Here is an 11,266-nt window from a genome sequence, read left to right on the forward strand (position 1 = left end):
TTTTTTGAGACATGTCTTGCTGTTTGAGACGCTTCCATTTATTCCGGATGACATCCCATCTAAAATAATGGTTATATGTTTCTCGTAAATTAAATTCAAAAAGTGTCTCGTCTCCTCATCTGTCCACTTCCGTTTGTCTTTGTTGTCTCTCCCCCCATGTCTGGAGACAGAGCAGAAATACTTGTCGGAAATTAACTAAAACTTCTTTTGTGACGGGCTGCAACCATAAAATAATGGTTCACAATTCATTATTTATTCCGCAAATAACGTTTCCATCAGCGTTTATCACATAAGACGCGTATCGATCAAGAGAAAATCCGATGAGAATGAACGAGTTTCCTTTGAGTCATATTCTTGAAATTCCATCAACTTTTACCGTTTCCAGAAGGCATTTTTCATTCGTATCACTTAATTTGGATTGAAAACGTGTGGATGGAAACATAGCTAGTGTTGTGTTAGGTCATTAGGGTCTCTCACAATGTAACAAAATGAAATGTTGGACTAAAGTTTAGACCAAACTTTTAGTTACAAAGGAAAAAGTCCAACGGTGGCTTTCTTAAACAGATCCTAATGTCAGGAAGCTTAAGTCATCCTATGTAGAGGGAGCTTTTTAAGTCAAAACAAAAAAAAAACAAAAAAAAAAGACATTGAAATGAATTATTTAAAAATGTAATGCGTAAATAATTTAAGGCCTGTGCTCTGAGGGACTGATTTTTGCATTTCAGCATATTTTCAATATGCATTATTTGTCAGTACATGGGCTTAACACAATGTGTAGTGTACACATTCTAGTACCTGGAATAGTTTCACCAATTTTGCTGCTGTCTTCAACATGCCTCCTTCACAAGCATCACTTTCAATTTGGGCCGTGAATTGTGACATTCACTATGCTTGGAAGCACTTCTCCTTTATAATATCAACGTAAATATCTCTAATCTTTGCCCAGTAAGAGCCAAGAAACCCAGTAACACTAGAAAACTTTCTTCCAGGGACCCACACAGGACACTCCCCGCAACGCAATGCTTTAATGTGGTGTTGAGTTTTTGGCTAACGAAAACACGGTGGGAATCTCTCTTTAAGACACAGACACACACAGACACACGTCCTATTCCAGTGAGTCTAAATTACATTACATTTCATTTAGCTGACGCTTTTATCCAAAGCGATTTCCAAGTGCTTTCAACCCTGAAGGTGCAAACTTCAGACAACAAGTGCAAGTACCTTATCTTTAAATGAGGAAAACTACAAATATTAGAAACACTAAAGCAAAACCAGAAAAACCAAGACTCCATTATTTCTTGACCGTTTGATTCCAATGTTTGGTGCACTTGACAAAGTGCAGTGTGAGAGCTACATGAACATGTAGTAACATGAACTACGCCGCAGGATCGCACCGAGTCTACAGAATAAAAAAAAAAAAAGGTGTGAACCAGTGAGTGGGAAAAAACAAACAAAAAAAACCTCAAAAGGTGTGTACGTGCCCTTAGACTCCAGAATCACTTCATATTGTGTTACGGTGAAAGTTCATCTTCCGAAAAGGTAAACATGTGAAACCTTTGCGGTTAGGTTTTCACGGTAGATGTGTTTATAAATTGAACCCATTTAAAAAGATGCACACAAAAGAGATTTATTTAAAACATTTATTTTAAGAAGTGAAATGTAACAGGTAACCGGATCACCCGGTTTGAGAGGGGGAGTGGCAGGTAACTGGATCACCCAAATTGAGGGGGGGGGGCAGGTAACCAGATAACCCGATTACCGGCCACCCAGTTTAGATGGGGGTGGGGGATTGGGAGGTAGGTGGGGAAGGGGGGCAAGGGGTTCAAGGTGAAGTGGAGGAGAGAAAGGTTGAGGTTAACCCTCTCTCTTCTCCTTCTGCTCCTCTTGCCTCTTTTTCTGTTTTTTCAATCCCTCATCTCTTCACCTCCCCCTTCCTCTCTTTCTTCACTTTTTTTCTCCATCTCCTCTTTTTCCTTCTTCTGTCTTTTCAATTCTTCCTTCTCTCGCTTCCTATTTTCTTTCTTGTGTTTATTCTTGCTTCTTCACCTTTTTCAGCTCCTTTTTCAGGTTTTTCTGCGCCTTGGCATTCTCTTCCTCCTTTTTCATTCTGGCCTTCTCCTTGTCAGTTTTTTTGAGCCAGCTCCTGCATGCCGAGGAGACTGACCTGAAGCTCAGAGTTCTGCTCTTTCAGAATCTTGATTTCATTCTTTGGTAATCCACTCCTCCTCCATACTTCTGCTCATCTTTTTAAACTCTTGGAGGCCGTGGTTTTGTACTTGAAGAGCAGAGATTTGCTTAATAGTACTTTCGACTTCTCTTGTGTTGTGTGTGTGTGTGTGTGTGTGTGTGTGTGTGTGTGTGTGTGTGTGTGTGTGCTCGCTAAGTTTCCATCCACTTGTCAATCGAATTATCCGAAGTACAGTAAAAAAACAAAACAAAACAAAAAACGATGTAGCTTCTCTGCAGGAAGTCCCACGGCTTGTCCTAACCTTTGTCGGCCATATCCTTCGCGGGTTCCTGATAAATTAAATCCAGAAAGTCTCGTCTCCTTGTCTGTCCACTTCTATTTGTCTTTGTTGTTGTGCAGACAGAGAAGAATTTAACTAAAACTTCTTCTTCTTCGTTTTGTGGTGGGTTGCAACGATAAAATGACCTAAAACTTTATCACAATTCATTATTTAAACCGGCAAATACCGTTTATCGCCGTATATTGATCAAGAGAAAATGCGATGAGACCAAACGCATTTCCTTTGAGTCAACATGAACTTCCATCAAATTTTACAGTTTCCAGAGGGCATTTTTCATTAAATTCAGGTAAAAACGTGTGGATGGGAACACTGCTAATGGTGAGTGAGAAGGTCCGGGTGGTGCAGGTGAGGTAATTTGGGCCAATAATAAGGATTTTTGGAGGAGGCTGCAGGTAGTCAGGAACTGAAAACTAATCAGTATCTTTAAGCTATGAAGACCGCACCAAAGGATACTCCTCATAGCACAGGAATGGTAGTCATGCCAACAACTTAGTTTGACATTAGGTCAACAACATCTGAAGCTCAGCAACATACCTTGACAATCTGACTTTTACTCCCTTATTTTTAATTAGGCCTGATAAACAACTTTAATCGAGTGTCATGCTCTGACTTGCAGCACTGAGAGACACAATTTTGCCCTACTTTTTTGCAAATGCCTTTCCTAACCAGTCATCTTGGTTCTACACAGCGTGTAGAATAATGTGTCTGATTATATCATCAGTATTGGCCCTTAAAACACATTTTCGCTATTAACCTTTAACTATAAGTGATGGTCCTATGTGAACACCCTATTTCATGCCAAAAATTAACAGTTTGGGTCATTTCACATGAGATATTTCCATCTAGGCTATTTTGTCTGGGCTCTCCCCACTGGTTTGACATGGATGGGGCTAATGTGGGAGAGGGTGACCACTTCCCAATCAAGATTTAGCAACATTTGAATCAAAAGCTGACAACAGTTGTGGCGTTATTTGATTATATCGCCAGCGCTGTCATTTGAAACTGATCAAACCCCACTGGCAGAGTTCTGATTATGTAGATTATTTCAGTTCAAGTGGATAAATCACACAAGGTTGTTTTTTTTCCTCCTTCTAAAGTTTAACTTTGATTATTACTTATTTAGTCAGGAATATTTAAAGACTCACCCCTCTGTCCCTGGCATAGTTACTGTCTGTAATAAAAGTGACAGGCCGGGTTGGATCCAGAGCTTTGGTATGTTTTATCAAGGTCCTGTAAGAAAAACAAAAAAACATTTTTTACCTTGACAGTTTTTTATGATAACAGTGTTATATAATCACACTGTCACGTTACAAATTACTACTTTAGTCTGTTACAACTTGAGTGTGCATGTCGTTACAAAACCAATGTCCCCTCCAGGGACAAAAAGATCTACTTCCCTTGACCTCCACACACCCAAACTGCTTTACTTTACAGGTACGGTAGTTGTAAAGTATTTGTCTAGTCTGTTTGAGTGCCAACTAGTAGTGTTGAGGACTACTCTTACTGCATTCCACATATCATAATGAAGGGAGAGGCTGTGACTGAATAACAAACCAGTAAAACACACAAATTTCAGAATTCAAAGATATATGTCAGAATTTAAAAAGCACACAAGCAGACAATGGCGCTTTCCCTGCATCTGCTGGCAAAACGTGGTATAGCGTGAGCTAGAACCCATGTCACGGGAAAACAGAGGATGTTTTTTTGACCCTGTTGGATGTGGGTGCGCCGGTGTGGACCATTGTGTGTTTGAATGTGCATTTATATAAATAAAAAACAAAACACCCCTCTTTGAAGAAGGGGACGGACGCGTGCACAAACACACACAAACACACCCCCACACAATGTGATCTTTTCAGTGCTTCACATCTAAACAAAATGACCAGTACTCACTTGAAATAGAAGTCAGCAGGGGGCATCTCCGCAGCCGGCTCATTGGCTACTGACCACATGACCACAGAGGCATGGTTCTTGTCCCGAAGTACAAGCTCGTCCATGACAGCTAGATGATGGGTCAGGGAGGCATTTCCAAAACTGCGACTACAATGCCAAGGCACAAAAGACACATCACACAATGAGTTGACATTTTATGAAGAAAAAAAACTAACACACCAGATGTGAACAGTGACACTCACATGTCTTTAATGCCCACTCCTGGGCACTCATCTATCACCACGATGCCATGGCGGTCACACATCTGCAGGATCTCCTCAGCATAGGGGTAGTGGCTGGTGCGGAATGAGTTGGCCCCCAACCACTTCAAAAGGTTAAAGTCCTTGACAATCAGGGGCCAGTCGAAGCCTTTACCTCGAATCTACAGCACAAGGTAAACAGATGAAGGGAGGAATGGATTATTTAACTTTTTCTAGCAAATGTTCTGTCTGTTATCTGAATTGAATGTCCATGTGACTGATTTAGAGTCAAGACGGTTTGTAGATGAAGCTCATGTTACAACATATATGTTGCCTCAAAGCTAAATGACGGAGTCTTTTGCTAAAGGTCTTGCTTCCCTCTATTGGTACTCACATCAGAGTCCTCATGTTTATTGACTCCATGGAAATAGAAGGGCTTGTTGTTGATGAGGAATTGTGTGCTGGTAACGTTGACTGTGCGGATGCCGACTGGTAGAGTATACACATCCTCATACGTGGATCCATCGTCGGTTGCCGTTAAGCGAACCTAGATGTTAAAATGCAAATGTCAGAAACATCTCTCACAGCAGACATTGTAAATATAAGAGGTTGTGCTAAATTCTCAACCCTACATTGAGTTGAAGAGCCCACTCTTGCACAAAACAACTCACACCTCAAAGCCGTGTAGCAGATGAAGAGGAAAAGTGAAGGGGAATTAAAAAATAATATATATATATATATATATATATATATGTGTTTAATTAAGCCACGGAGCATAAGAATTGGCTTTTTGTTTCACAATTTAGTAATTTGCAAATTACAGTTTAGCTATGATCAACAGCGCACAGGTTTCATCTGCAAGGAGACAGCTGCTGTTCTCCAAAATGACATCCAATAAAGCATTACTCTACTGACAGGTACGAGAAAGAGGAGTGAGAGAGACAGCTGCTAAGCTATGTGGTAGAATTGTGTCATTTTACAATAGTTTATTAGTAGAAACTTTAAATTCTCCCCCTGATTTAAGCTTAAACACAAGGTGGGGAAGCAATCATGTGATCTTTCTGTAAGTCAGCCTGCTGTTGAGTTGATTAAACATGTTTAATCCTACAACTACAATTAAATATTATCAGACAACTTTGACATATACAGTACGTTAACAGTGTTGTCTTACCTCCATAGAATAAAGGTAAGCTGGATTCTCATGCATCAAGTACGGCCACCACAGATTGACATCTACTACTTTGAGCACTCCAGATGGCCCGCTGGAGGTAGCCACACAGTGGCCATTTTTTTCCATCAAAGTGACACTCAGGGTGGCTGTGGCAGCACCTTGGACTGACACCTTGTAGTAGGCCAGACCTGAAACAAAAGGGAAAACAACACTCACACATAAGTACTCATATGGCACCCTTACAAATAATTTAGCGCTGAAAAATAATGATTTCAAATTGACTAAATTAGTAGTTTCATTGTAAATCACATGTATTCATTTACCAGTGTTATCCGAGAAGTCAGTCACCACAGTGATGTCATCCACATAAGCCTTAGGAGTAGTATACAGCAACACAGAACGATGTATGCCAGCATAGTTGAAGAAATCAAAGTAGATGTTTTGCACAAAAAAACCATCAGGATACCTGTTGAACAATTACATTTTTCTTATTATCTGAATAGTCACTGACAGGTACACATTTCACTCAAATACATTACCAAACTAAAAGGCTAGATTCTCCAAATAAAGAAAAAGCTCTGGTCAAATCACAGAAAAATGCAAATTGAGACCACATGTATTTGTATGACAGAGTAAAAGTTAGTGTCACTAACTGAGTTAGTGTCACTGCTGAGTGTCATCTGTATTGTAAGTAGTAAAAACAGTTGACATTTTACATACAAGTGCTCCACAGTAGTTAAATAATCTTACATTTCCTCATAGTTGAAGTCAAAGTAAAACTAATAAAAGCTGTTGGCAGTTAACCCAGATCAAAATCTGTCACTGGCTGAAAAACAATATAATAACAATAATATATAACAACATATTAACTGCAATTTACATCAAGAAACTGAAAAGATGTTTTAAAGTAAGAGTGCTGTGATCGGTTTAGAGCTCAAATTACTTGTCTAGCATGAAAAACGTTTAGGTTAGAACATTCTACTCCTTGATTCCCTTGATAAAAAACATGTCTCAAGTCATTAAAAAAAATTAATGACTTGAAACATGTTAATCGGAGCAAATCAAAAATGGTTTTCCTCAGTGAAGTGAGCACAAGTTAAATTAGGGATTTGCTTCACAAACTTACTTGGTGTGGTCGTCCATGTGCTGGATATTTCCTGGAGGAAGAGTGTCCAGAGTCAGAGTGTTGTTGACAGCGATAGTGATCCTGCATGGCTGAGTTGGGTCCTTGCGGATTAAACTGCCTATCTCAGCCTCAAAAGGAAGATGGCCACCGTTATGCTCTGTCACTTTTACCCCATTCACCCACTACAAAGAGTAAAGACAATGAATCCAAGTTAGTGTGATCATCTTACATGAGTTGTTGTAGCCTGGTCCTACCAGATTCTCGTACATTTCATTTGTACAGAAGTGGTACTGAAGGAAAATGAAAATTGAGCGGAAGTACATAGGAGGGCGGAACCAGGCTAAATATACAGAGGCTTGCAAAAGTATTTTTACCTCTTGAACTTTCCATATTTTGTCAAATTACAACCACAAATCTAAACGTATTTTATGTGATAGACCAACACAAAGCGGCGCATAATTGTGAAGTGGAAGGAAAATGATCCATGATTTTAATTTTTTATAAAAAAACTGAAAAGTATGTCGTGCAAATCTAATCTCAGTATAAATACAGCTGTTCTGGGAAGGCCTCAGAGGTTTGTTAGAGTGAACATACCAGACAGGTCAGGGGTAAAGTTGTGCAAGCGTTGAACATCTCACAGAGCACTATTTAATCCACCAGCACAACTACAAACCTACCAAGACGTGGCCTTCCACCTAAACTGACAGGCCAGGCAAGGAGAGCATTGATCAAAGAAACAGCCAAGAGGCCCATGGTAACTCTGGAGCAGATAGAGAGATCTACTGGACTGTAAGCCCCGCCCACTCTGCTGGCAATTTGATTTCGACGTGCAGCTCGGTCTGGAAACCTGCACGTTTAATTATCCTGCTTCGGTGCACAATTTTGCAGGAACCAATCAAAAACTGGCTTATTTACCTAGCGCGCTGTTGGAGGGTTTAACACGATGACAATAGAGAAGCGACGGAGCAGCTTCTTGTTTACTTTCAACATAGCGGCCACCGAACGCCACCAAAGGGCAACAACCCGTTGCTGTCGCTGTCACTTTTATGTCACCGGTTGTTTTGGACTGTGTTTCTGAGTTGCTTACTACAGGGCTCTTGGTGTTGACTTTGTTGGAGATGCTGTTGTTCAGGTGGTGGTGCGAACTAAATTTCATCCTCGTCTTAAAAGTTGCTCATGATAAGAGTGGTCACTTTGGTGTGAAAAAGACTTATCTTAACATCTTGAAGCATTTCCTTTGGCCACGGGTGAAGAAAGATGTTGCAGCATACATTAAGACGTCATGTGTGTCAGCTAACGGGAAAACCCTATCAGTCTGTTAAACCTGCTCCTTTGAAACCTATTCTGGTTGTAAATGAACCATTTGATCTGATTGTGGACTGTGTACGTCTGTTACTGTGCTCTAAGTCTGGCTGTAGATACCTACTGACTGTGATGTGTCAAAATACTCGGTATCCTGCTGAGTATCCGTTGAGGTTCATTTCGGTCTTTGGCATTTCGAAAATCATCCAGAGCGATCCGGGGTCAGGGATCATGGTGGTGGCTGCATCATGCTGTGGGGATGCTTTTCTTCAGCAGAGACAGGGAAGCAGGTCAAGACTTAACTTTCAATCCAACCTGACTGAGCTCGAGCTAGTTTGCAAACAAGAATGGGCAAAAATGTCAGTCTCTAGATGTGCAAAGCCCAAAAACTTGCAGCTGTAATTAAAGCAAAAGGTGATTCTACAAAGTAACAACTCAGGCCAGCTGAATACTTTTGCACGCCACACTTTGCAGTTTGTTATTTTTATAACAAATTGAAAACCATGTATCATTTTCCTTTTACTCCAAAATCACGCGCAACTTTGTTGGTCTATCAAATACATTTACATTTGTGGTTGTAATGTGACAAAATGTGGAAAATTTCAAGGGGTAGGAATACTTTTGCAAGCCCCTTTTGGTTTGGTGTATATTTTATATTTATTTTTAAGGTGACTATGTCTCCAACTCTGACTGGAGGGGATTGGGAAGGAATTTGTGATACTCACCACTATTGAATAATAGTGAGCACTTCCCACTCTGAGAACCACTCTTGTTCCTTCATCGGCAATCCAGCGGGAAGGCACCACCACCTCTCGCTCATACCACACCCAACCAATAAAATCTCTCAGTGTGGGGTCCTGGGTGATGTCATTGTAGCTGGCAGGAACTGGCATGTCAATCACTGGGCCAGTCTGGACAAAAGTGAAACAGATTTTAATATATACAAAAAAGCACAGTGGTACTCAATGGGGAGTGTGTATTTACAGGGACAATTATAATCAACAATAATACAGACGTAATTAAAGACTGTATTTTACTTAATTTTAATTTAGCTCCTGTGACAAATGGTTGGCTCCCAAACTACGGTCAGGAGCCCATAACATAAATCGGAGGTGCACCAGCAAAATGGTTAGTAAAAATTCAAATTTTACAAGCCACGTAATACATAACCATTGATTTTTTTGGCCGGTAAAGTGAAGCAAATCTACTAACGTTGCTAACGTTAATTCTACCACGATTAAAAGGACGAATAACGTATATACATTTATGTGACAATTATGTATAGTTTTTTGGTCTTTTCTGTTTGTTTCAATCTTAATTAATTAATACTAGTATATTATGGTTTCTAAAAAACAGAAATCATACACGTCATACGAAATGTCCTGCGATGCCCTGTTACGTCCTGCTGTGCCATGTATTGTGGTGCAGTGCCCTGCTATGCCATAGACTACTACAAACTACTATTTTTAGTCACTTTTCCATTATCTTTTATTGTAACTGTTATTGCCATTATTCATTTCAACCCGTCAGACTCCGCCTACCAAGAGCCTGGGTCTGTTCCAGGTTTCTTCCTAAAACAAGCTTTTTTCCCGCCACAGTCGCACTGTTGCTTGCTCTGGAGGAAACTACTAGAACTGTTGGGTCCTTGTAAATTATAGAGTGGTCTAGACCTATTCTATCTGTAAAGTGTCTCGAAATAACTCTTGCTATGAACTGATAATATAAATAAAACAGAATTGAAATTTAAATTATTTTAACTGCCAAACTAACAAAGTGAGCTGCTTTATTTCGTCACTTTCTAGCTAGCTAGCTACTGTCCTGCTCACCTCTGCCAGGGGACTTTTGTACCAAGCCTTCTCGAAGCCCTGGTTCCTGTTTGGGGACTTGTCCGCCCTGAAGTCCCACCGCCCGTTCAGCTCCTTCACCTCTCTGGAGGAAGACTCCCGGGGGAAGAGCATGCCAGTGTCCAGCAGACATACCGCTTCAAACACAGCAAAGAGACACAAAACACGAAACACATAGAACCTCGCAGGTAGGAGCATCCTAAATCAAAGCAACTAATGTCCTCGTTTTCTCGTGGGGTTCTCTTTGCTGTGTTCCTCACGTGAGTTATTTTTGAAGTCACGTGACCGAGCTGCGTTCGGGGACTGTCGAAGATTTGTAAGAGTTGAGCTGAACATATCAAATGAAAAATCTTGATAAATTATGAGATTATTATTTTTTTTAATTATTCAATATAGTCAAAGTACAAATCTTAAAATGAAACATGAAGGTACATAGCGTCGTATCCTGGTCGTGTCTTCCTTTCCTTACCAAATTAAAAGCCCTGGCCTGAGCTGACAGAGCTGACACTAGATGGCGCCAGACACTGGATCATTAAAGTCTAAGTCAGAGCACGACAGTACTGAAGCATCAGTTCACTGATTATGTGAAAGTGTACAATAGAGCCTATACAACTCCAAATCCCATCTTTTTTTACTGCACATGACGGATTAATCTAGGGAGCCCCGTGGTAGGGATCGGGGGTTTAAAGACTGTAATGGGCACTTCTTTTTGCCTTCCTGGAAATGTAATTTGATAAATTGATAATTCCCAAAGATTTTATATCAAGTATTGCAAAGAGTGCACAAATCCATTCAGAAATTGTTAGACAAAATGTCCTCTCAAATTGATGTTTTCTTTTTTTCTATCTTAAAGAAGTTATATATCTTTATTTTGTCTAGGTAGGATGTTTGTTAGTTACAAATACACAAGTAGAAGTAGTATAAGTTGCACATCTTGTGATGAGTAGATTAATCTTCATGTGTGGAGTGCCTCTTTAAATCTCATCAGATTTTTTTGTTTTGTTTTCTCTTAATCTTGTTTAGCAATGTAGACCTGCAAACAGTAATAATATGGTAGTAATTTAGTTAACGTTATTTCCCTTATCTGCCATAGCTTTTAGGACGTTGAAGATATTCAATTCTTTGTGTTTTAAGTTATTTTTTCTTTAATATGGGCTGAATTG

General features: G+C 39.9%; 1 protein-coding gene across 1 annotated transcript in view; it reads right to left on the reverse strand.

Annotated features, from left to right (window-relative positions):
• Positions 1–10,369, reverse strand: part of gusb (glucuronidase, beta) — a 13,345-nt gene extending 2,976 nt beyond the window's left edge. The window contains exons 1-9 of the mRNA XM_032533817.1: positions 10,086–10,369; positions 8,985–9,170; positions 6,958–7,139; positions 6,155–6,297; positions 5,832–6,019; positions 5,055–5,207; positions 4,664–4,842; positions 4,422–4,568; positions 3,674–3,758 (exon numbers count right to left, since the gene is read on the reverse strand). Of these exons, the coding sequence (XP_032389708.1) occupies positions 3,674–3,758; positions 4,422–4,568; positions 4,664–4,842; positions 5,055–5,207; positions 5,832–6,019; positions 6,155–6,297; positions 6,958–7,139; positions 8,985–9,170; positions 10,086–10,301 (1,479 nt within the window). The 5' untranslated portion in view covers positions 10,302–10,369. The remainder of the gene's footprint in view (positions 1–3,673; positions 3,759–4,421; positions 4,569–4,663; positions 4,843–5,054; positions 5,208–5,831; positions 6,020–6,154; positions 6,298–6,957; positions 7,140–8,984; positions 9,171–10,085) is intronic.
• Positions 10,370–11,266: the final 897 nt, after the last annotated feature.

The sequence above is a fragment of the Etheostoma spectabile genome, chromosome 13 (genome assembly GCF_008692095.1).
Source record: "Etheostoma spectabile isolate EspeVRDwgs_2016 chromosome 13, UIUC_Espe_1.0, whole genome shotgun sequence".
Lineage (NCBI taxonomy): Eukaryota > Metazoa > Chordata > Actinopteri > Perciformes > Percidae > Etheostoma > Etheostoma spectabile.